The sequence below is a fragment of the Lycorma delicatula genome, chromosome 2, assembly GCF_047948215.1.
Source record: "Lycorma delicatula isolate Av1 chromosome 2, ASM4794821v1, whole genome shotgun sequence".
In the NCBI taxonomy this organism is placed as follows: domain Eukaryota; kingdom Metazoa; phylum Arthropoda; class Insecta; order Hemiptera; family Fulgoridae; genus Lycorma; species Lycorma delicatula.
This window is the reverse complement of record NC_134456.1, coordinates 185,253,570-185,280,585: the sequence shown is the minus strand read 5'-3', so window position 1 is coordinate 185,280,585 and position 27,016 is coordinate 185,253,570. Positions and strand designations below refer to the sequence as shown.

The following is a 27,016-nucleotide window of genomic DNA, read 5'->3' as shown; positions in this document are numbered from 1 at the left end:
TTTCGTGCTGTAAGTTAATTATGTGTTTGAATTCCTGTTCTTTGTTTTATTTTGTGAATGTAATGTTTATTCAGTTATTCTCAGTTAAGTCTTCTGTTCTTGTAGCATAAATGTTATTTACCGTATTGTTTTCCTTAATATAGTTGATGCATAAACTCTTCTTGCGTTTCTGGTATAATTATAAATTTAAAAAACTTTAACGTTGATGTGCTGTATTATTTGATTTTTTCTCTCTTTCGTAATCACTACTCAATTCAGACTATCAGATTCTCTCAGTACATTTTTATTATTTATTTATTGGAATAAAGCTTAAATATATACAATATATAACCAATTCTATATTATGTCTTGTAATTAATATATTTTTTTATTAGTTCAGAAAAAAAATTATTTGTTTAAAATGTCTTAAATTATTTTGTTAAAATATTCTTTTTTATCATGGCTAAGGAATCTAAGAAAAAAACAAGTAAAACAGAGTCCATTTTTATACAAAATACTATTTTATTTTATTATAAATGGAACAGTACTATATGACACATATTTTTTTAATATCTAGTGGGCTAAATATATTAAAAGACAATTTAAGAAATGATAATGCATGTATAAATACTATTGTCAAAATTAACAAGTGACAAAAAGTAATAATTCTGATCAAATTGAGAACTAACAGACCAGCGTGTTAGATTAAAATAATTAACCATATAAATTAAAACTGATAATTGAGAATTGTAAACCTTCAAATCCAAGAGAAGATTTCCAATAAGACAAGAACTATTTGTTCTATGTCAACAGATGTAAACCTCATTATTTGGTTAAAAAATTTCAAACATTGTTATTTCAGTGTAAATGTTAAATATCAAACCAAAAATATCAGAAGCCTGATGAACATTAATACTGTATACTATTTTGAAAATATTGTATCATATCATATGTAACAGTTCTAAAATTGCGGAATGAATTTTTAATAACAGTAATGATATATTCTGCTGCTTCTTTGTCAGTTGCATTAGGGGAGAATCTAGAGCGTAAAAGTTTTATAGTCTGGCCTCTAAAACAAGGAAGTCCAGACTTAAGCATTAGTGATACAAGGCAGATAATATATTCCTGGTAATTTCTAGCTGCAAGATAAGTTCTTACACATAGTTCAATGAAACACTGGAAAGGTTCTGCTTCCATTTTACCACCCATAATCATAACCATTTCTTCAGTAAGTTTCATGTCAGGTTCAAAACCAAGGTTACCTCCTGGTGAACTTTCAAACATGAATCCAAAGTCTATATGAATGATATGTCCCTGATCATCTACCATTATGTTGCCATTGTGCCTGTCTTTAGTCTGTAACAAGAAACTAATTATACTATAAGCAGCAACAGATTTAATAAAATTTTTCTGAGCTCTCTGAAATCTAGTTGATTTTTCATCTCCAAATGTTGTTATGAAATAATCATACAAATCAACATTTGTTTGCTTTCCTAATTGATCTCTGGAATGTGCGTTTGGTATGCATTCAATAACACCCATTCCAGGACCAATGGCAACAACGTGATATGGATGGAGGAACACATCTAAACCAATTTTTTTGCAAATATCTGCAAGAATCTGAATTATCTGAATAGCTAAAATATCCTGTCTTACATCATCACCCGTTTTAAAAATTGCTGCTTGCCATTCTTTTGGACTCATTTCTTGTTCTTGAATGCTGATACTGTCTAGTGAACGACCAGATATTTGTAGTTTTGACACCATTAATCCAATATCATTTACTTCATTAAAACATGATTTACTGACTAAAAACTTTGCAAGGTATGGTGTTCTGGCTTTACTTTGCAATGGAGTACCGCTTCTGTAATCTATGTCATATATAAGTGATTCTGGATTACATGGTAGGTAACACCCAGGTTTAACATTGATTTTCATTAATGCTGCCACACAAGCAGCTTTTCGTTCTTCACTTCTAAGGTTTTTTGGTATTTGGGATGAAATTTCAGTGATCTGATTGACAAATTCAAATTCTCGTTCATAAAAAACCTTTTCTGGACCAGAAAGATCATTAATTATGAATTGCAACAAACTACTCAATTTGTCATATATACTTGATTTCTGCATTGTATGGCAATCTTTATACATATTAGATTTCAAACTCCATATCAGTTGATGACAAAACAATGGAGATTTCTTCGCTAATTCTTTTAATAGTTCAACCATATATGCCAAAGGGTCATGATGGAGGGACTGAACCAATTGGGGAATATAAAATAGTAGACTATTGATGTCAGTATTTAAAATTGTTTTCAAGGCATACTGAAATATAATTGGATTTGGAGAAAAACAAGAAGAAAGTAAGGATAGTGCTTGGGAAGTTGATGTTTCAGTCCATGTTAACAAATGTACTAATGCTGGAGAGTCTTTTTCCACATTTTCTATAGAGGCTAAAAATTGAACAGCATATGGAATGTGTGAAACTGCAGCTGGATCCAGTAAAATTAATCTAGAAATTTCACTTATAATAACATCTTGCTTCAAACGTAAGGGCAAAAATACTGCTAACACAGGACTAATCATCCACGCAGTTTTTACAACATCTCGAATTGATTTTTCAACTGAAAACATTTCTGACTTCCACTCATTTATTTTAATTCCCTCTTTAATGAGTTTATCAGTCTGACCACAAGGATTGTACCATGTAAATAGAAATTCTATTTCAGCAGCTAATAAACATAAAGCCAGTTTTCTTTTTTTATTAAAATCATGTACAAAGGAGGAGTACAGAGAATTGTCAAATTTAATCATTTTTATCTCATCTATTGAGGTATTTCCTGTAAAACTGCTTCCATCTTCCTTTAAGAGAACTTTGCTTCTATCAATCTCCTTCAAAATATACTTTTTATCTAAATATAGTGCATTCCAGAATTTAATAAGAACCTTAATACTTGATGCTAAATCAGAATCTATTTTATGAGGAAAGCTTCGAGAACAACAAAAATAATCCAAACATGAACAATAAATTCTTTGTCTAATAATAACACTATTTAAACATGTCATTGAAACATCTGAATGAAGTAAAGATAATGCTGAAAAAAGAAGACTGAATCTAGCAAAAATTGTACCGATACTTCGGTTAATAACATATTCTGAGCTGTCAATGTTCATTGATAAAGTGTTATGGAGAAAATAAACCACAATTTCCAGTTTTTCTTGATTGCCATATTTTACACTTTCTATAAGATGACAAATAAATTTAATCCAAATGTTATGTGGTTTTGAGACTTCAAAAATTTCATTCTGATTTTCAGAACCAATAAGAGAATGGTAATTATTATCCTTTTGTACTGAAAATATTCCCATTGCACTGTTTTTTGTAAACTGCCAGGCACTGAACATCTCCTGAAGAAATTCGATCTCAAAGGCTGGATGAGCAGTAAGTATCCAATTCCAACAATGTACTGCGACAGACATAGTATCTTTATTAAAGATTCTAATATGTGATGATGCTAGAACTTGTTTGATTTCAGGCTGAACAAACTTTTGACTAACAGCAAAAGCAGTGACTCTTAGTAAAGAGCTTTCATACTTCTCAAATGAGTATTCCATACAAGCTGACCACACTGCTTCTGATAAAGCCCTTCCAAATTCGATAAAAGGTACCTGAGACTTCTCGATGAGCCCACAAACTTCACCTTTGTAATGACACCTAATTGCTAAGGAAGCTATGATACTGGCAATATCAAATGTATTTGACTGGTTATTGGAGCACAATAGTGTCCAAGCTGATTGGTTTAAGTGGCTAAGAGGTTCATCTTTCACATAAAAGTACCTTTCTTGTAAAACATACTCAAGTAAGTAGATATGTATAGTAGTTTCTGCCCATTTATTTGCTTCTGAAATTATTTCTCCACTCAGGGCTACAAAGTCATTAAGTATTTCTTCACGGGATTTATTAGATTCCATTAAAGTTATACTATAAGTTGTGCCAGGGACTTCAAGACTTGTGATCTGACTATTATCTTCTACATGTACTGAATAAAATAATAGTGTTACAATATCCAGTAAACTCCATAACACCTGGCGATTCCACAACAAGTGTGGGAATTTGTCAATAAGCCCAGAAAAAAATTTATCTGAAATATGTCTAACCTGAGGATGAACATTATTAAAGTGGACTAGTAAAAACTGAGCATGTTTTACTAGAATACATTCTCGAACATCATTTCTTCCCTTACTCATTAAAACTGATAAAAATCGATCAAAAATATCTTCAGATAATTTACAAATGCTTTGCCACATACCATATTTGTCCTTTTGTAACTTTTGATTTGTTAAATATGAAAATAATAGTTCGATGGTTGTTTCTTCAGAATTCTCAAAGCGAATTATTTCTAAAGCACAGAATGAATATAAATAAATGATCTGAGAAAATGTAAGTCTGCTCAGGAGTGTTGTTATTTCTGAAGGGCATTTTGTAAAATTTAAAATTTGTGTTTTCAACAAGGCATGTTTTGATGTACTAATCTTCGCTTTACTTATTAACGATAAGTATGAACATTCTCTGAGATCATGATCAGTTATCGATTCCCAAGTCAAAGTTGGTAGTTTTGGTGCAATCAGATTCAAGTAAGGATCACTACTATTTATTAAATTTTCATATCTAAGTATCATATAAAGCCAAAAATCTTGGAATAAACGTTCTTGTTGTTTTTTAAAATTATTTTTGTTTGGTAATTTTTTAGCTAACAATGCAATAATATGTAAAAGGTTTTCTTGGTTGTCTTGAGGTAATGGAGATGATAAATTCTGAAATTCATCAAGCCCAGTTTGTACAAAAATTTCAAGGAATCTAATAAAGATTGCTTTTATTTTAGTTTCATCACACAGTGTTTCACTAACATTGGTCAAAACAAGAAAAAAACTACTTGAAATGTATTCCAGCTTCTCTTTTTCATTACTTTTTAATTTGATTAAAATATTACAAAGTATTCTTAAGGAGTCCAAAAAAATCTCTGTTTCTTGATTAAATATGAGCATGTCACCAACTTGATGCAATATTTCAATGTCAGTTTCAACTGTCTGTCTATGCAGCCACTGCTGAAAACACTGTAGTATTGTTTTTGAAAATGAAGGCAATGAGTATGATACGAGACCTAAAGTAGCGACAACATTTTCTATTGTAAGAGAATATTCAGGTCGTGTTTTTTCTACATACATTAAACCACTGAAAGAAGTAAGAAATGCTGGTATATAGTTTGGGTTTGTGCAATAAATAGCTTTTAGTGATCTACAAATATTTTCAATCGCACTGTTTTGAACTTTCTTAAAGATACAGTACTCAAAGCCAACAATTTCCATATGTATTTTAGTTCTTTTCAGGCTGATATCATTATTATTAGCATATAAAGAAGCATGTTTATACAAATTTGTTAATAGTGGTGAAGGTTGGCATAAAAAATCTCGTAAAATATTTATGTATACATCTGATACACTAGGAAATCTTTCAGCTATTGTTCCTAACACCTCAAAACAGGCAATTGTGAGGGGTGCATCAATAACCAAAGATTTATTTTGGCTTTGTTGAGTTTTTATTAATTTTGTAACATGCCAACAAAAATTTTCAGCATCATTTGCATCATCTGTAACTAATGTTAATACCTCAAGGCAAGTGATATTAATTAGTACGTTAATCTTCAACTTCTGGTGAATATCATCATATTTTCTAATTTCTGACAGAGGAAAATTTGATTCATAACTTTTCTGTAGAGGAAAGTAAAACTCTTCTATAGAAGATTTAATTTTTGTTTTTATGGACCCTGGCAATTCTTTAAGAAGGTACAAGACATCTCTACACAATATCACAGCAGCCACTTTCAGTATTTCAATTAGGTTGTCAAAGAAAAATTTTCCAGATAGTAGGTTCTGATGACAAAATAGATGGAGTTTTTCTTGAAAAATGTTTAAAATCTCTTCAGACAACAGTGACTGAACTATTTTCATTACATTTTCAACATCTTGCTGAGTGAATATAGAATGACAGCTTTCAAAAATGTGATTACATTTTTGAGGATTATTCAGAATAACTTTACTAAGTGCTGTTAAATTTATATGCTGTATATCATATTTTTTATTTAGGTGATACAAAATACCAACGCAAGACTTATGCTTTGGAAATAGGTAACAGAAAAAGGATCTTTCTGAACTATTATATCTGTTCATTGAAAAGCACAGCCCTAACAAAATTGGTAATTTAATATTAAACAATTTTTGTTCTTCAGCAGAAGTAAAGTTATTTTGCAATTCATGAATAATATTGTCACATATGTTAGCGATTTCAATTGTTTGATAATGGATAATACTTTCTCTTTCTGAAGAATAAACATCAGAAAGTAACGTGTTCAAACAAAATGTAAACTTCTCAGCATAAGGTACTAAATCTGAAGTTTCATCAGCTTTCACAAGCCACTTTGCCTCTGAGATATTTTTTAGCAATTCCAACAAATATGGAAGGATTTGAGTAGTATGCTGCAAGCCGGATTTAATGTAAAATGTCCCAAGAGCAATAATGCAATCTAAACTATGTGGATAAATAACATAACAACCATCAGAACTAATTTGTGGGCAAAAAGAATGAATCAACTTTACTTTTTCCCAAGGAACATCCTTAACATTTGCCAGCAAACGAGCATAATCATATAGCACATTCTGAAAATGTAACACACTTTTTTGACTCATGATTTTTTTTATGTTCAGAAGGAAAAGTTAGTTCAGTACATCCTTATCAACTTAGTTTTTGATATACAGAAATTTTAGCTTTACATTACAATACGAAACAATTAATTTTAAGGAAATTTTGATCGCATCCAAAATTTCATTTATAACATTATTTGGCACAAAAACGAGAATCAAAAAAGATTTATGTAAAAAGTAACAATTTTTTTCTAAATAAAGGCATTTAGAATTTTTTCATAATAATTATTTTTGATTAAAATTACTTTAAAAAATTTGTAAGCTTCACTCTCAAAATAATATATTCATTATTCTCCAGTACCTGAAACAAAAACAAACCAGTATGAACGAAATTAATCATACAGGATCTTTTATTCTGTTTTAATTAATTTATTACACAACAAAAGTTGGCTGACATGTATTTTTTCAACTTGCATAAGTTATAAATATTAATTTTATAATGAGCACTTGTTATATCCATGAATAAATTTTTGTTTGTACATGTACAAATTGATAATATGCAAAAAGATAAGTATTTCTATTTACACTTTAATCAGTTTCTCTGATAGTTTCTGTGGTTTGATAGCCCTTTTCCTCTACTATCTCCTTTGAGTAGATCAATAGAGATTATGCAACCCATCACACTTGCTCCATTTATGGCGAACATGACTCAGCATAATTATAAGGAACCTCAATAAAAATACTTATCTTTATAGCAGCACCCTATCTTTAGGACTATTCAGGAACTTATTTTCTGTGGAGAATGCATATATATACCAACTAAAGTTTAAAGTACTTAGCAGGAAAGTGTCTCCTAATCATGCTAAAATCTAAAAATTTGTAATTTTCAACAAGTATCCATATTACATGTATAGATGTATAAAAATTTTAAGGTGCTTAGTCTGATTTCAGTTGTCTCAATAAAATACCTGTATAGTTTCAATACCAGGTATAAAAAGAAGAATTTTGGGGTTTTGTTATCTCTTGGATGAGGTGTACAGAGTTGATTTAAGGATAGATCAAAGAGCAAAATTGACAGCTTTATTTACACATATGGCTGCAGGTTGATGTCCTATCTTTCTGCTTGACAGTACCACTAACAAAGATGGCAATTCCTGAACAAAATGCCTTATATGTTTTGTAGTTTGCTAAATGTGAATGTGTAGAAAATGTTATAAGTCAGGGAATGTTTCCTGCATAGTCCTAAAAAATCTGTTAGGAAGACCAGCTGAGAACTCTAGAAATGCTGGTGAATGTTTTAAGGAAATGTATGCATCCATACTTACAGCTGTTTTATATTTCAGAGCCTACTGACTATACTGCGTGTGTCGACCGCAATCAAAATATTACAGCATGAAAATGCAGCACGGCTTTGACGACTTTCTTCACCCTGATGTGTTTGGTGACGAGTCAACATTTCATTTTAATGTAAAAGTTAATGTATATAATGTCCGTATCTGGGGGGAGGGTCTGAAAATTTCCATGAACTCTTACAATGCAAAAGGGACTTCCCAAAATTAATTTTTTTCTGTATAATATTCCAAGAGGAAGTCAATGAGCCATTTTTTTTCTCTTATGTGGATTACGAGTTGCTTACGTGGATTTGCTGTACACATGGCACTTTCCTCAAATACAAGATGGTTCAGAGAATTTTATTTGGAAACAAAATGGTGTGGCTCTTCACTGGTATAACTTTGTACAGGAATGGTTGAATGATGTTTTTTCCAACTGCTGAATCGGTCAACATGGATTTGATGACAGAGATTGTTTGTGGAGACCTCTAGGTCACCCAATCTGACCACATGTAATTCTTTCCTTTGCGTTTTTATAAAGGATCTTTGAAGTTTTATAAAGGTAGCTGAACCTTTTATAAGTTTCAACTACCTACTGCTCTACCAGATTTGAGGCACAGAATTGAAGCAGCTGTCACTTCCACTACTCCAGACTTGCTGGTTAAAGTGTGGGACAAAGTGTCAGTGTCCTACACCGCTGACAAAAGGTGGCTCACATTGAACACTTGTAGAGAAAAATTGTAAGAGTTACTCCTTCATTTGTTCATAATTCATTGTTTAAGTCAAATCTAAGAAATATTAATTAGCTTTAAAACCGCAAAATAATTTTTTTGTACATTTGGTGTTTGATTTATTATAATTATTATTTTTTTTAAGGATGATAGTACAAAAAAAAATCACCAAAAAAATGTAACTATACTGGCTGTTTCATTTGATATTCTAAAACCTTTACTAGACTAAAGGCAACAGTTTGAGCTATAATTTATACTAATCTAAGACTCATTTAATTAAATATAAGATGAATGAACCTGACAAATTTTACTTTACAGTTAATCCTATCATTAAGATACAAAGATATATGTTAACTAAAAGCTCTGTATATGTAAACAATTAAAATGTGCAACAGAATAAAAATTGGATCCAAAATCAAAATGCTGAGAAAATTTAATTTAAAAATGTATAGTATAAGCTTGAAATATATCTTTTTGGCTGTTATTTCATGATCAAAAATTAATTATGTAGCTGAAATCTATTATTTGTAATAAACAAACAGTTAAACAATATAATTATTTATTAACAAATTTTATGAAAGATTATACATAAAAGAAGAATGAATGTTCATAAAATTAAAAAGAAGAGAATGTTTTATATTCTAAAAGTATTGATTTAATAAATAAGGTTCACTTTACTGTTACTAAATAATTTGAATACAATAATAAATAAAGTTTTGCATCACTTAAAAATTGTTTATAAAATTAATACTATTAATATAACCTAGCAAATCACAACCAAGCAGCAGAAAATAAATATTTATAAAAACTAATTAACTACTTTTTTTCTCTCTTTTTCACGTTAGGCATTTTTGGAAAGATCTGTACTTTATCACAATATGTAAATATAATTCTATATGTTAAATTAAAAATATTTAGAAATATAAATAGAGAGGTATATTTCAAAAGTGTTTGGCTTTACCCTAATGATTTTAGTTACATTATTCCACACATAGGTAATTTTACATCTGTTTTTTGATTTCAGATGCAATCAAGATATGATTAGCCATGAATTGTAAAAATCATACAAATTTTTTCTGTTTTTATGCACGTCAATGTAATGAATCATTCTAAATATTGTGAAAAATCCTTTTCTAAATACAAGGAACTTCACAACAAAGCCAGCAGGAATAACAGAAAATGAATAGTTCATACAATGAATGAAAGTGATATATTATAAAATCTCTAAACACGGAAGATTCATAGTCTACCCCTTTTTTCCATGAATTTCTTTGTTTACATAAACATGATGAAAAAGAGAAAAAAATCAACTGTCAACAACAATAAGTATCATTGGTTGTAGCATTAAGAAAATGAAATTTTTTTAGAACTCTGCAATATTAAGAATTTTTTGGTATTAAGCTCAGTTAACAACTTAACAAATATAACCATTTTGACAGTTATAACAAAATACAACAATGAAAATTTCTTTCCTTAAAAAAATTTATTTGTTCAAGATTAACTTGGAAAGTTGTATCTGGTTAATTTATTAAGCCTACTCAAATTCTGGCTGTCCACTTAAGAAATTTTCCTTTGGTTTTATTAAGCCGTTGTGTAGTCTCCACTTTTTAGCATCAGTAACATGCAATGTTAATCTTTTATAGCAGATTAATGTTTCTCTTTAATACTGTCTCACAGAATTCATTACTTTCTTAATAATTATTGTTTTAAAATTTTATGAAAAAGAATGCAATGCAAATTTTTCATTTTGCCTAGTATAAATTGCAACAGGTTTGTCTGGGATGAAAGTGTGCAACACCTTTGCCTAAAACTAACACCCAAGAAACACAAAAGCTATATCTGAACAAAAAGCTAACTACCAGTCACACATAAAAAAACATTTAACTCACTTCCATAGACTAGCAAACAGTGTCTTTCACTAGCATTTACTAGTATTAACAAACAGTAAACTCGCTTCCATATACTAGCAAAATATCAGAAATAGCAGGAGATCCAACTATAATAAAAAACAAAAAACTGGAAAATGTATCTTTCTTATCTATATTCCCTTGTATATCTATTATTCATCTTCCTCAGAGTACAGCTTTATTTAAATGGCAGTAACTTGGAACTCTCACCTTTTTCCTCATTTTTTAGTACACAAAAGGATTCTGTACTAACACATACAAGTATATGTTCACATATTTTTTAGTAAGCAAAAACCAACCGGACCCTCATCATATTTTCCCTATGGTCTTCAATTATTAATGTATCATTTATCATAATAATTAATAATAAAAATAAATTTTAATTATTTTAAAAATATGTTTTTGTTTTTGAAGACTGTTCAACCAATTTTTATAAAACAAATATCAGAATATGGATATTAAATAAAAGGATTTTAACACTTTTCAATAAATGCAGAATCCATTGTAAGTGCTAATGTTTTGTTAAGGTTGGTAGAACTGATTTAAAAAGTGGTGGGAAAAAAGCCCAGTGTATTAAAGTTCTAACAGCATTTATCATCAGTCTGTAAGCTGGAGTAATGGACAATCTAACAATGTGTCCTGTGTGCCAAGCACTTTTTTTTAAAGAAAATCTGTTAAAGAAACACAGAGGCAATAAACTTAATTCCTGTAGCACATCTAGTCATTACTAACTTCTTTTAAGAGTTGAAAAATTTCAGTAAGAACCCCAAAAAATTTCATTTGTTTGAAGGGATTTGTTCATAGTTTCTAGATGATCAATTAAAAAATGTGCTCAGGCCCTTGTATTATTCTTGCTTGTAGGAATATTCTACATGCCTTGGAACTGTGCCCTTACATAAACGCAACCATGCAACCTGATCATAAAAAAAACCTTCTCATGAGTAATGAAGAATATTTTTAGGATAACAGTGACATAAAAACTTAAAATTGTTACAGAGCTACAAAGGTCCGTAATTCTTTGAAGATGATGTTATTTATTGTTTTACAACCTCACTTTTCTCATATCCTTTAAAGTTATTTATAATTTTGAGATAGAAGGGCATTTCCTGCATACAGTCATCAAATCAACTGTAAGAAAATCAAGCAAATTTACTCATTTAAAAATGTATATATCATTGTAAAATAAAAACGATATATTTCAAATGTGCCACTTCTTTTTGATGAACCTGCCTAATATTTCAATGAATAATATAATGTTAATAAAGGTATATTGCTGACTGTTGTCCATGAAAATAAAAGAAATGAAGAAAGTGCTAATAGCTTCAAAACAATTTTCTGGAAACATACAAATTAACATGTATTTAGAAAGCAAGCAATTTTTTAAAAGTAAACTACATTTTGTCATACTGATCAATAAAAAGAAATAGTTGTGGGGGAAGAACACCAATTGATGTTAAGTAAAACATTTATTTTGGTTGTCAGCCAACAGTAGTAATTTTACAGTTTTTAATTACAGGTATTAGCAAAATTAAACCATACTACTTATTTCTTTACTATGGCAACAGATTCACTGGCTTAGGACTTTTTTTAATTTTCTTATCAGTTGTAATAAAAGGGATTAAAATCTACTGCTACATTAAAAAAAGATTCCTCTGAATTAAGTTTTTTTTTGACATTTCTCTTAAGTACAGAAAACATATAATACTTATTTATGGAGTTTTTTAAAAAAATGAATATGAAGTATGTGTGTTTTAGTTGTCAAAAAAAAAAGACGTAAACTGTCTGGCATGAGAAACCTTCCAATACTAGAAATGGATAACCAGATGAGAGTAAAATCATTCCATGTCAGACTACTAAAAAAAGCAAAGTGAATTTCTGTTGATCTTTTTAATATATGAGATACATACATTTTCGTATATCAACATTCCAAGATTATCAAAATGCATGTGATATTCAGCCATAAAAGTGAATTTTAATCTACTCACATCAGGAATGAACTATATAATAAAATTATTTTAAGAGAAAACAATTCTGACTACAGCAGCTTGTATTTAAGGTTTGCAGACTTTGCAGTTGTCAAGGTTGCAAGAAATATTGAGACTGATATGATAAAACAACAAATTAATGCACACCTTTCTATGAGAAATAATGCATTCAATAACATCGAGAGGAAATGAATGTTCATATATATACATGCTTGTTGTGATTAAAAATGTTCAAGAGACAATGAAATACTAATTACTATGATGCAGAAAATTGTTGTACTCCTTCCTGTGAAAAAAAGTATAACATATACACTGTATCTCCTCTCAGGAAGATACAAGTAATTATCGAAGATTATTAAACAAAAAAAAAAAGCAATGGGGATAGACTGACTCTGCCAGTGATTTTCAGCCGACTCCTTTGTATACTACAGCTTGCTATTTTTTACTTTCCATTCTATTATAGCAAACTTTATTTTCAAACAATTAATTTTTTCTCTATTTTTATAAAATATTCTATTCTATTCATTATCAAATGCTTTTCAGGTTTAAAAAATGGTGAAAATTATACAGATGGCTTCTTTTTTCTTTCTTCAGGATGCCAACTAAAATTAGTCAGTCTAAAATTAATTTTCCTATCTCTGTCTTAAAAATAAATGGTACAGTCTTTAGTATCATCTTCCATCCCTTGTTTTACATATTATTTTGGCGAATTATTTGAAATAATAATCTGATCTTAAAGTGTGGTAGTTTCATTTATTTACCTTTCCCTTCTTTATACAGTAAAAATAATATTCTTATTACAATTGGAAAACAGTTTCCCATAAATTGTTTATACTCTTTTATAGCCTACTCAGACAGAACAGCAACAGTTTTTACTTTTAGTAATTCTGATGACATGTAATCATTTCTCTCATTATTATTCTTGTTTAAATCTTAATACAATCAGATTCAGATCACAATTCAAACTCTACTCTAAAATCATTATAAATATTTTCTCTTCCTTCAGCAGCAGTGGCTTATCAGGCAATTACCCTTGTATGTGTGCTACTACATGTTACATCCACAATTAAGTCATTTTTTCCATAGCACTGTTCTTCCATCTGCATCTCTGTTATTGTCACCATTTTGGCTTGTTTTACCAAAGATTTTCTGATTTTTCTGTTTACTACATGATGTATCCTGTAATATATATTATATATTCTATCTTACTTTAACTCTCCTTCAATCAGTTTTCACTGCTGCTTTCTACTATATACTAATTGAAGTTATAATGTGGATATAATTTTCTGCCTTCAGGTCTTTATTCAACCAAAAGTTCTAATATTTCTGTATAATTCACAGAATTCTACTAATTTTGTTGCTTTTGTATTTATTCTTCTACATTTCTATTAACACATTCACCACCCATCGTGGCTGTTTGACTACATCTGTGGCTTGGTTCTTTTGCCCAGCCAGTTTCTAAGGCATTTACATTTATTATTTTCAAGGTTGTTTTTATAAATGTGGCATCTCTGCAACCTTTCTTTAAAATTTGTGCTGTTCAGTGTTTTATTAAATTTTGCATGAAGTCAATCTTTGATGAACTGTTTTTGAAAAAGCACTTATTATATATGCTCTTTTTTTATCTTTTTCATAAGATTTAAAGACTGACTGTAATTAGTTACTGCAATTAATTCTGTTTAATATGAACTGCACAATTTTATATGATTCAGCAGTTTTACTTTATTTATCCAGTATATATTAATGGTAACTTCTTTGCATAATGTGTTTTTTTTTAACTAATAATATTGAGTATATATTATTGGAGATGTTCATTTTAGTATTTCTTGTCAGTACCGATTTAATCAAAAATGTCATTTCATATTTATGGATGAAACTTTAGGAATGTTCACATAGCTTAAAATATTTAACATAAATAGTGATTCCTTTAAAAAAAAAATGGCAGAGGTTAGGCTAAGTTAACCCACACTGCAACAAACAATCTGCATATATAGAAATCTTATGATCCCAACAATTGGAAGCAAAATAAAAAATAAAATGTTTTTTTTTTTTTAATTTTACGCAAACTTTCAACAGATAATATTTAAAAACCTCTAAAAATATTTTCGGCTACTTGAAAAATAAGTTTTATAATACAAATAATTCAATGTATTATCATTAAAGAATTAAACACAAGATAAAGTTGTAATAACAAAAGATTAAGTTAATAATCACTGCATTTAATTTCTTCCTACAAAATAACTATAAGATTGCAATTTTATATATATATATATATATATATACAGAGTGATTCAAAGAAATGGGAAATTTTTAAAGTTGTGTTGGTAGCCATGGGCGATTGGTACCAATAGAGAGGCTGGCGTCACTTATCAAGTGACGTAGCCTCTCTAACCTAACCTGCCATTTAGTTGTCATGGATCCTTGGAGTGGTGCGCAACGTACATTTGCTATAAAAGCGTTTTACAAAAACAATGGCAGTGTGGAGAGAGCGCGTAGAGAATTTCGCTGTCATTTTAATCTGGGACGGCACGACCGTGTTCCATCAGCACATGCAATTAAAACATGGATATCTAATTTTGAGGAAACTGGTTCGGCAATGAAAAAGAAACCTCCAGGCCGTGAGCGAACCGTCCGTACACCACAGAATGTTCAAGCTTTACAAGATGCTGTCACAAGAAGTTCACATCGGTCAATCCGTCGTCTCTCAGCATCTTTACAATTGCATAGTTCAAGTGTTCGAAGAATATTAGTGAAGGACTTGCAATACCATCCATACAAGTTGCAGATCGTACAGGAACTGAAACCCAACGATGGAGTTGTGCGAGCACAGTTCTGTAATGTAATGCTTCAGAAGATAAATGATAACGAAGAGGAGTTTGTTCACGAACTGTGGATGTCAGACGAAGCGCATTTCCACCTCAGTGGATTTGCTAACAAGCAAAATTTCAGATACTGGGCACAAGAAAATCCTACGCAGCTACACCAGCGTCCGTTGTACAACCAGAAAGTGACCGTGTGGTGTGCTATGTCATCTTACGGTGTTATAGGCCCTTATTTTTTTGAGGATGACAACGGTCTTGCGATTACAGTGACGTCGGCTCGTTACGTAGCCATGCTTGAAACCTTTGTTGCGGAACAACAAAAGAGATTTCTACCAATTCTTACGGAGCAACGTCACATACTGCACGAATATCGATGGCAGCTGTACGCCGATTGTTTGTACAACGTGTCATTTCACTAAATGGTGACATTAGATTGCCTCCCAGACCGCCTGATCTCTCAGCTTGCGATTACTTTTTGTGGGGTCACCTTAAAAGCAAAGTGTTCCACAGTAGACCTGCTACAACGGAAGAACTGAAGGCAAAGATCCGAGAAGCAATTGCGGAAATTCCAGTTGAGATGTTACGTCAAACCATGAACAATTAGTGTTTACGTAGAAGATGAGGTCACCTGGAAGATGTCATCTTTAAAAAATAAACTAAAATGTATGTATCCTAAAATGGCAACATTTGTACAATTACATGAAATAAAATTCATTTTCTAAAAAATATTTTTCAGTAACGTTATTTAATTTTTAAAATTTTCCGTTTCTTTGAATCACCCTGTATATATATATTTTTTTTTTTCAGTTTACAATTATAATATTTAAGTAATCAATGTACACAATATCAATGATCTGATCAAGTTCAGTTACATAAAACCTTAACTTTCAAAGGATAACTACAGTTGTCATACTTAGCTGGAAAAAAAGACAAAAGGATAACATAGTAAAATATATAAAATTAATAAATTGCCAATTTTAATTTCTTTATTTCTTTGTTCAAAACACAAATAATAAAATTACTAGTTTCTCAATTGTCCAATAGAATATCTTGTAATTGTAACATTATGAAGGGCAGTACATTTTTGTAATCAGCATAGTATGAAAGAAGAATGGTGAGGGCACAGTAAGTCTTATAAAAAGCAAATAGTTACTTAGATGATGGTGCAACTGTGTTGTGTTATCAACATAGAAAGAAAGAGTAAATAAAGCTATATATACATATATATATATATATATATATATATATATATGCTATTGAATAAAAATACAGAACAACAGAGAGATGTATACCCATTTTGGAATGAACTGAACACAGTTACTATTACTCCAACCTATAATTTGTTTGTCCTAACATGTGTGTGAATTAATGCCATTTATTTCAGTTACCTTGCCTGAGTGGTCAATGTAAGATCACATGTTCACGTATGATGCATATGTGAGAGGTGGCAATTTGGTTGTGGCAGCTCAAACATCATTCTGCCATTGGTCGACACAGAGCAGTCCCAACACAGAAAACCATACTACAAAGGGTTGAATCATTTTTGAAACACAGGTAATGTGATTTTGAAAACGCCATCAGGAGTTGAATGTGTGGTGAGAACACAAGAAAATGTGGAGGGAGTAAGAGCAGCAGTTCTCCACAGTCTGCAATTTTCCGCACGGCGCCACACAATAGCATTATGACTGGGATGGGAATTGGTATGTAAAATTTTGAAAATCAATCTTAAATTTCATTCATACAAGATGATCTGTGGCTAGCAATTACTCCAAAGAGATTATTAACAGTGGAAAGATTTTGTTGCAATGATGCAAGTCCTTCTCCATGATGAACCAGATGTGTTTGTGTTTATGACTGATAAGGCACATTCCATCTAAACAGGTGCATCAACCAGCAAAATGGTAGGTACTGGTCATCAGAAAACCCAAGACAGGTGTATGAATCACCTCTGCATTCATTCCATGTGACAGTGTGGTATGCGATATCTAGCTGTTATGTTGTCGACGCCTACTTTTTAAAGAGGAGGGTATAGTAGTGACAGTGAATTCTTATCAGTACACGAACATGGTTACCACATTTTTCCAGCCAGCACTCCAGTGCTTGGACATGGGTCCAGAAGTGTGGTTCCACCAAGATGGGATGACAGCACACACTGCCACTCATTCAATGCAAACCCAACTACAACTGTTTCCTGGTCATGTGATTTCTAGGTTTGGAGTGCTCTTTCGTCCCCTCTCGATCTCCCGACCTGAGTATGTACAACTTCTTCCTGTGGGGATACTTAAGGAGCAGGTGTACCTTGAGAAACCCTGTACATTACAGCAACTGAAGACAGGTATTCATAGGGAGGTACAGCAAATCATACAGGAGACACTGGATGGTGTGGGTCAGCTTCATTTCTCAACTTGAAACATGTATCAGGGAAGATGGTACCTTCCAGATGTAATATTTAGGAAAATTACCAAACTTTAAAAGTGTTGTATTCATTCGCAAATGGGTATACATCTCTGTGTCACCTATTATATCTACACAGTTTAATGTGGAAGACATTTGTCTCCCAACTGTTGGTTCAATTATTTGCTAACTATTACAATGAGATAGAAGTTTATAAATATCTATTTAATTGAAAATAATAATATTTGGGCCTTTCTTGATGTTTTGTCTTAAAAAGAAATTGAACAAAGATTATACTTCCTAAAAAGTCATAAAATATCTGAAAAAAAATTACTAATGTGTGTAGTATATAAACAAAATTAATCAATAAAATTGATTAATAATTAAAATAAAATAGAATATCTAAAGCAGTTTAAATTCTTATTCGTTTTCTGTTCTCTTAATTAACATCAATACAATACATTATCAATCATTCAGCTGATCAGCCAACTTTTATACTTCTTTCAAAATTTGAATATAAGTCCACAAGTTGTTTCAGTTTGTCAATAGTGAAAAAAAGTTTTATGAAATTGTACAAATTCATTTCACTGCTGGAAAAATTTTCACTCTTAATAATTTTGTCAGAATCGTATTCATTTCCTGTACATTTGCTAAGTCAATTTACTGCAACTTAAGTTTAATTAAAGCAATTTATCAACAACTTTAACTAATTAATGATTAAACAAAAAAAAATTTCATAAAAGTTCTTTACAGGCAGCTCTCACATTACTTGTGGTCACTTCTTCCCACAACTGTTGAATATTTTTTTTTATATTTTTAAATTGAATCAATTCCAGAACTAATACTGAAATTATATTATTTCTTTTCTTCAAAATTTTTAGATAGTGACCTTTCGTTGCAAAGATTTTTAGCCTCAAAGGTTGCAAAATAAATAGTCATGTTCAGAATCAAAAACACAATGTCAACATTTTCATACATTACTTATCACAGGAGAATCAGAGGGGGTCTTATCTAATAAAAATAAAAAACCATTAAGCTAAGATTATTATTATTTTGTTTACTTTATTGTTGTACTGATAGGTCTTGAACCATTCTTCAAAAAGCTACTTCATTATCAGTATCTGTTATACAGACAGTAAAAAAAATCTAGATTCACAAAAAAAAGAACTGCGTAGTGTTGCTTAGAATGTATTATGAAAAAATTCATACATGTTAATTAAAAAACTTTGCGTCTATAAAGTACATTAATTTGAAACATGTGCTAAATGAGACTATTAAGCAAGTGATGACTAAAGTTGTGGGCTCCTGAAAATCCAATTAATTGGTACATGGCCTCAACGATCAGGGCGTCTATTCCCCAACTTGTTTCAGTTGTATAATGGCTGATTCTATAATTTCTCTCATTTCATCTTAATTTTTCATTTTGGAAAACCTTGATGTTTTCCATCAAGGATGATTTCTCCATCACTTTTATAGTCTTATTCTTTTGCTTTTTAAGAAATTTCACAGTTAGTCTTCCCTTCTTCTTCAGCTTTACAGTTTTTATATTATTAATATTGATGATTCATTTCTGAATGGATATTATATATTTTTCAATGTTTTTTAGCAAAAAGTAGCAAAACAAGCTTCTTGAAAACTGCATTCCACAATTTATGATATAATCTACTAGGTTTTGCAATTTTTTCTCTTTTAAAAAATAGCAGTACTTACTTATGTATCTAGCACAATTTTATCATTTAAATTGATCAGCATAATGAAATGTGACTCAGAACTTTTTAAAAACAAATCTAAAAAATATACTTATTGTCATAATAGCTCTAAAAAGATTGAATACATATTGTATTTAACAAATGTGCAATAGTAATTCCATTTTTTAATGACAAACAAAATTAGATAATTCAAATTTAGTAGTTGAATGACTAGTGTTAAAAATCTCTAGACCTAGACAACTATATTTTTGGTGTTAAATCTTTGCATTAACATGGAAAAACAGCTTATCACATTACTTAACGTCATCTGTTGATCCTAAAAAAGTAGTTTCATATCAAAACTAGGGGCTCTACTTTCACACTGGTGAGAGGGAAACTGTGACTCACTAAGCAATTGATCTTCTTGATTGTAGAGGCTGATTTCATTGCCTCTACAATCATTCGAGGAGGGGAAATGCATACTAAAGCAAGGGGGTTGAAGTTGAATTACCTGAGGAGATTCAATATTTGAGTTCTTTTTTCAACTAATTTTTAGTACATGGAAAGCAAAATTATCCCAAATATTAGTATTATAACTAGGTTGGGAAAGTAAAGAGAAAAGTCATTAAATGATGTAGCTCTCCTACAGCTTCAAGAATACAGTAGCTCATTTACAGTAATGCAGTAGTCAGCTCATTTCTCCAGTTAGGTACAGTTTAAATAATGAAAAAACTTCCCAATTAACTTTGGTTTAGGGTTTAGGGAACTTTTATAATTTAGTAACTAACATTATCATACTGTTATATTAATATTACACTGTATAAGAAGTATACCTTTTAATGCTTGTTATTATCAAGGATAATTTTCCTTGTTTTATCAAGGATAATTTTCCTTGTTTTATCAAGGATACAAATTAAATTCATATGTAGGTTGGCAGTTTTTGAAAACAAATAATGAATTTGGAGGTAATTTTGTGCACAGGATTATCTTTTCTTTCTGATGATAATTATTATGGATCTTTGATATTTGTTCTAAGACTGAAATACTGTATTTTCCTTTATGAATAAAATGACCTCTTGTATGAGTGGCAAAACATATGCTACAAGAAATCTTCTCTAATTGAGGTTTTCACCTATGTAACAGTTTCCTTTCTTTTGGAATTCTTCCTGCTTGATTTAGGACTGCTAAAATTGTTTCTGAATTTAAAAGGGTTTATAATTCATTTAGCAGGCTTGTTGCTTAGCTGTCATCATTTAAATTCTAAAGAGAAGGGTGTAAGAAATATGTTTCATTTACAAAGAAACAAAAATTTTATCACCCTGTAAATTTGGTTTCCAAAGAAGCAAACCATTAAGCAATGCACTGAAAAATTTACTATTAGATTACATAGTAAAATAAACATTTCTATTTCTTGATCTGGAAAAGAACTTCAATTGTACTGAGCTTTTCTTGTTTCTATTATGCTGAAATTATATGGTTCATGAGGATCAGTTTTAAACTGAATACATTCTCATTTAAATAACAGTACTATAAAATTTAAACTGGAACTTTCTCGTTAATTCTCATTTAATAGCAGAAGAGATAGAAATTTTAGTATAATTTTTCAGTGAATGTGAGATATGGTATAACAAATAACAAGCTAATTAACTCCTTCATAACAAAACATTATTTTATAAGGAAAAATTACTTAGAAGTTTATAAATTGAATTTTTTTTCTACTGGAAAATATCCCGCTGTCAAAACAAATACATGCAATTTCAACACAAAAGAGTTCTACTACTCATCATGTTACAGAATCTTTAAATGATCATTTTGCTAGAAAATGGACTGGTTGTGGAGGACTTGCTAATTAGTCACACACAAGATTTCCAGATCTAAACCCATTATTTTACTGCTTATGGGATCGTTTGAAAAGTGGAGGTTTATATGTTAATATACAAGATTAATTCAATTTTTTAAATTTAAATAATTAATTTTTAAAAATGTTAATACTAGTGTCCTCATAAATAAACATGCAGATATTTCAAGACTAAATTACAAGATCTTCAGCAACAAGTTAAGAAGTGCACCAATTTTACAATCATTAGAAGTAAATCAAGTTTGATTTAGTTTGTTTTATTTTCATTATTATCTTCAACAAGAATCAATACAATTCTTACTAGCTTAAAAACCTCTTCTTATTTTGTTTTTTTTCTTTATTAAAGTTGAACTTCTCAAACTAGTTATTTGTTTTTTATTGACTTTATCTACAATAATTTTGTTGCAGAATTAAATTTTCTATGAAATTTGTTACAAAATTTTATTTATTGATTAGCAATTCAACAAAGTTATTTAACACCAAACACAAAAAAATCATGTTTTTAAACATTGTTTATTGGTTGTAAATTACAGAGTTGAAAACACATTAAGCTATGTACCTAACTTTGGTTTCTAACATTCCTTCAACCACTTTTAAAAAAATGATTTGCAATCAATTTTTTCATATTAATTATGTTATTTTTACAATATAAGTAGAAAACACAATTGAACAATTAACTCTCTCACACTTTTAATTACTAACTTTTATTATTCTGATTAATAAAAAACATTAATATTTTCTATTTTAAAATTATTAAAGCCATCATGATATATTATTTATCATACTTTTGAATAGAATAATTTTAAAATTAGAAAAAAAAAGTTTTTTTTTTTTTTTTTTTTTATAAAACAGTAAGGCTTTGTGTAATTACAATAAAAACCAGGTAAAAATTAAAATGGAGGAATTTTATTTTTATTCAAAAGAAATAAATAAGTTTGGTAAAATAGAACTAAACTCTTGCTAAACAGAATTATATAAAAGGGATGGTGCCACGGACAAGACCCTTGTGGACACCTAATCTTTCATCTTATACATAACTCACTTCCAATTATAAATCATATAAATTAAGTATAATTAAGTTAAGTTAAGTAATGAATATTAAATTGTATTATAAAATAATGTTAATATTGGTTCTAGACTATGAACAGATAACCTTAGAGTACAATTAGAATTAGTAGTATTAGGATTACTCCATTAATTATTAATTTTGTAAAAGTGAAAGAAATAAAAGAATTTGAAGAATTACAAAAATTATTTAAAAATAAATTAAAATTTTAAGTTTCTACCTGCAAAAATATTAAAAATAAATGTTTCATAAGTAAATTGATATTTTGAAAAATATAAAAAAAACTTTAACATTTTTTAAATACAAAAAGGTGCTTAAACATTGGTAAATCATTAAAAAAGGACATTTTGTTAAAATCATCCAAAGCAGAACTTTCTTCTTTAAAAGTACAAATTTCTTTATACATCTACAAAAAAAAATAATTACATTTAAATCAATGCTAAAGATCGAATTTACAAACTTTTTTTAAAAACTGATTCAAAAAGCATACAGACCACGGATCAACATCTGAACACATGATAAAAATATGAATTCACCAGTTTAATTTTTAGAAACATGCATAGTTTGTGCACAATTTTTACTACTGGGCATACAATGAAACGATGGTATAATGAATAAATATGAACATCAGTTTAAATTCCAATTCTTCATCTGAAAATCAGTTTTAATTGGACATTGTTTAAATATTTAAACATTGTAAAATAAGTAAGCCCACAGTGATATAAACATATCACTGTAAAACAATGTAAGCCCAAAAGCCAGAGAAAGAAGGTATGAAGAGTTGTACAAGCCAAAAATTAAATAGAAAAAATAGGTCTAATAGACTACAGCAATGTTATTTTATTTTAAAACAATTCTTAAAATTATGAAATTCAAAATTTATATTTAAATTGTAAAATATAAATATTACATAAAGCAATATAACTGTGAATATATATGATAAATAATATAATACTGGACTTAGCAAACATACTATAATGATCCAAATTTTCATTTTTAATTTAAATTAGGATGCTCCAAAATAGAAATTATTTACCATCACTATAAAATTTAAAAAAGTTAAATTGAAAACAGATGATGAAAATTTTTATGGATTTGATAAAAAATTATATAAAAATAACACAATTTAAAAAAAAAAAATAGTATAAAATAAGATAAAATAGATGAATGGCAGATCAAATTCCAGTTATACTTAAAGGAAACTGCGTTCTGAGTATTTGTATTCAAAATACAGGACTTGTATGGATCAGCAGATGACTTATCTCTTTTATAGGGGATAAGATGTAGGATTGTATTGTAAAATTTTCAAATTTTTTATTGTAAACTTTTTACAGCGGTATATGCTGTACATGTATTAATATTTTGAAAATTATAAATTTTTTCCACCTTTTTTTATAGTTTAATTTATATTTCAAAGTATTTTTAAAATAAAAACAGTAGAGTATTTACAGATAAATAAACTAGTTACTTGTAAACATTTTTTTACAAAGTTGCAATTTGTAATACATTTTAAATAATATTAAATTGGGAAAGATTAAAATGTATTCTTGATGAAATGAAGGAAAATTAAATTATCTGGATGGTGGGAAGGGGAACTGAAGACGCAACATCATATCAAAATGAGAGATAATGAAAGGGTATGCTAATGCTCTACATCCACTACAGCCAATGTGTTCCACACTGCCAAGTCCAAGCAAATCAAAAAATTACAACACTCACTCAAGGAAATATTTGTTTTGTTTTTACTATTAAATACTTTCATGATAATAAAAGTAATTAAATGTGTTGCACATTAAATGGAACAGCCTGAATAAAAGCAATGATGTTATAATATTAATGTATTCATAAAAGCAATTATATAAAGTATCCCTTGACAAAGTTTTACAAAATGTAAACACATACATGCACAGTAATTCTACCTCAGGTATCAAAGTAGTATTGACATTGCTAATATTACAGTGGAGGGGATAGAGTATATTGTAACAGAATGTTATAAAGAGGCCAACAGTAAGTATAAGGAATTTAAACTTATAACAGTAAGAAGTTGTAACTTCACAACAGTATACAGAAGCCAATTGATAGTTTAGCAATCCAATCACTCTGGGTGTCAATTGAACTTTCTAAATTTTGACAAATAATAACAAAGTTAAAATAAATTGAGATGGTTTATTATGCTAAAATATCTCATAACTTAGAAATGCTCTTATCTTTTTAAGTATGAGTATGTTACTTAACTTCAGAATTTGAATTGCTCTCTTCCCTATAGGCCTAGATAAGAATCAAAATTAAACATCAATTACAGAGAAATTTTTTTAATAACATAGAATAAAGCAATTACAATTATTAATAATGCAGGAATATAAATAATTTACAGTAAGCAGCGTGGTGCTGAGGAAGAGAGGATTTTTTAAAACATATATTAAAAAAATATATACAAACACAGTAATAAATAATGTACTTAAAAATACTCCCAAACTGAAGTTTGTAGAACAGAGATAAAGCAATATCATCATTGATGATATTGCATGTTATTTGTTTGTAAATTTGCATGTTATTTGTACAGAATTATTTTAACAACTGCTGGTAAAGTAAATAACCAGGATTGTAATTTATTTTTTTTATTCACTCTTAGCACTCAGGTATGTGCTAAAAGAAATACAGTAATAGCATACACTGACAATGGTGAGAGAAATTATTTTATGCACAAAAAATAGAACAATAACTATTGTATTGCTGTAAGAAATACTAGTTTACTTATGGCTGCAACACAAAAAAAGTACAACTGGCGGTATAATCAACAGTTGCTAAATTAACACTAAAAAGCTATTTTATCTGTAGAATATATACATAAAGATGGTAAAAAAATTTGGATTACTGTCTCACAATGTTGTCAAGATTTTTAAGCCTTTTTGACAAATGTAATGAATATTTATGTTGCACTGACTGGTACAGTCATTAACCAGAAAAAAATAAAAAATTGCCAACAGTAAGTAATAAAGTGTACCCAACATTCTTAGCTTTTTGGCCTAGAGTGGTAACATCTTGGCCTTTCATCCAGAGGTCCCGGATTCGAATCCCGGTCAGGCATTTTCACACATGCTACATACAAATCATTCATCTCATCCTCTGAAGTAATACCTAACAGTGGTCCCGGAGGTTAAACAAAAAACATTCTTAGCTTTAATGATCTCAGGAACTGGTTCTTTGAATATAATTTTGGCCATTGGCAATTTACTTTCCTTCACCCCATTCAATTTTCTAGGATGCTACACCCTGAGATGTTCCAGTTGAGGAACCAATGGATTCTAGGGATACAATTCATAATGTGATTCGGGGCCACCTTATACAATTTTTAAGCAGCCAAAAAAAAATGGTCACCTGTCTGTTAACAACTGGTGACCACAGTCGCATAACAGAAATTGGTTTCAACTTGTATAACATGTTGTTATACCAGTTGTGTCTCATTCTTATTCAGTTCAGTAATTTCACGTAATCCAAGGAGTAGCATCCCTGACATTGCATCTATAGCATCAGAAAATAAATAAATCTGATTGGGATTATCAGTCCTGTCTTCATATATAATTAAATTCAAAAATGTTGGACAGTTTCACAGCCAGACCATGATTGTATTCTAGAAAGCATGTTATCTCTTATGATATGAAATGGAAGAGATCTTTTTTCTTGGAATTTGATGAGCTTCACACCTCTTGATGACAACAATATGTTTGGCTCCGTGAAGATGGCAGCATGAACCACTTCACTCTTCACTAGTATTCTTGTTTTTGGACATGATATGTAATTTTCAGGAGTGATATTTGTCTCACATCAAGGTGACTAAACTGTTCTAGTCATAGCACTAATGAATAGAAAAAACCCTATCAGATACAGAGAATATATTTTCATTACTCTACCTAAACAAGATAAATCACAATTTTTCCTGCAGAGATAGCAGACAATATTCAATTTCAATGATACTTAATGGTCTTTTAAAACAAACCTAAAAAATAAAAAAGCAAACTACAAAAGATCCTACAAAAATAATATTATACAATAAGTATTGGTTAATTAAATCTGCTATCGCAGTTCATTGTCAACTGCGAGTAATATATAACTGAGGTGTTTCTATTAAAAACGAATGAAAAAAAATTGCGATTCTTGAATATTTGTGTACAAGTATAATCCGTCCCATACACTACTTAGTAAATATATTCATGAATAAATAAGCCCACCAGCATTATTCGTTATGCTTCTACGAATAACAATTTTACATAAAAAACAAAGGAATTTAACAAATTTAAAAATTGTTACTGCTATAATTTACTAGAAAACTAATTTGAATTAACAATTTATAACCTAACTTTTACGTCAAAGTACAGTTATAAATACCGGTAGAGAGCTTCTGGTTGTGTGTTCGCCGAACTTCACAGCACTGTAATTTTGTTGCAGTGGCAATAATTTTCCTCCCGTTAAAATAATAATTCAGCGTTTTATTATTTTCACTACATAAAATCTAATCATGACCAATAATACCCATGATGTTGCTGTTTTGATAAAATTAT

At 29.6% G+C, this 27,016-nt stretch overlaps 1 protein-coding gene across 1 annotated transcript; it reads right to left on the bottom strand.

Annotated features, from left to right (window-relative positions):
• Nucleotides 1-533: 533 nt before the first annotated feature.
• LOC142319499 (phosphatidylinositol 4-kinase alpha-like) lies at nucleotides 534-27,016 on the bottom strand. The gene is made up of 2 exons (XM_075356844.1): nucleotides 26,844-27,016; nucleotides 534-7,036 (listed from the first exon to the last, which is right to left on the bottom strand). Exon 2 carries the CDS (start codon nucleotides 6,718-6,720, stop codon nucleotides 889-891), a length of 5,832 nt encoding a protein of 1,943 aa, XP_075212959.1. The 5' UTR covers nucleotides 6,721-7,036; nucleotides 26,844-27,016; the 3' UTR covers nucleotides 534-888.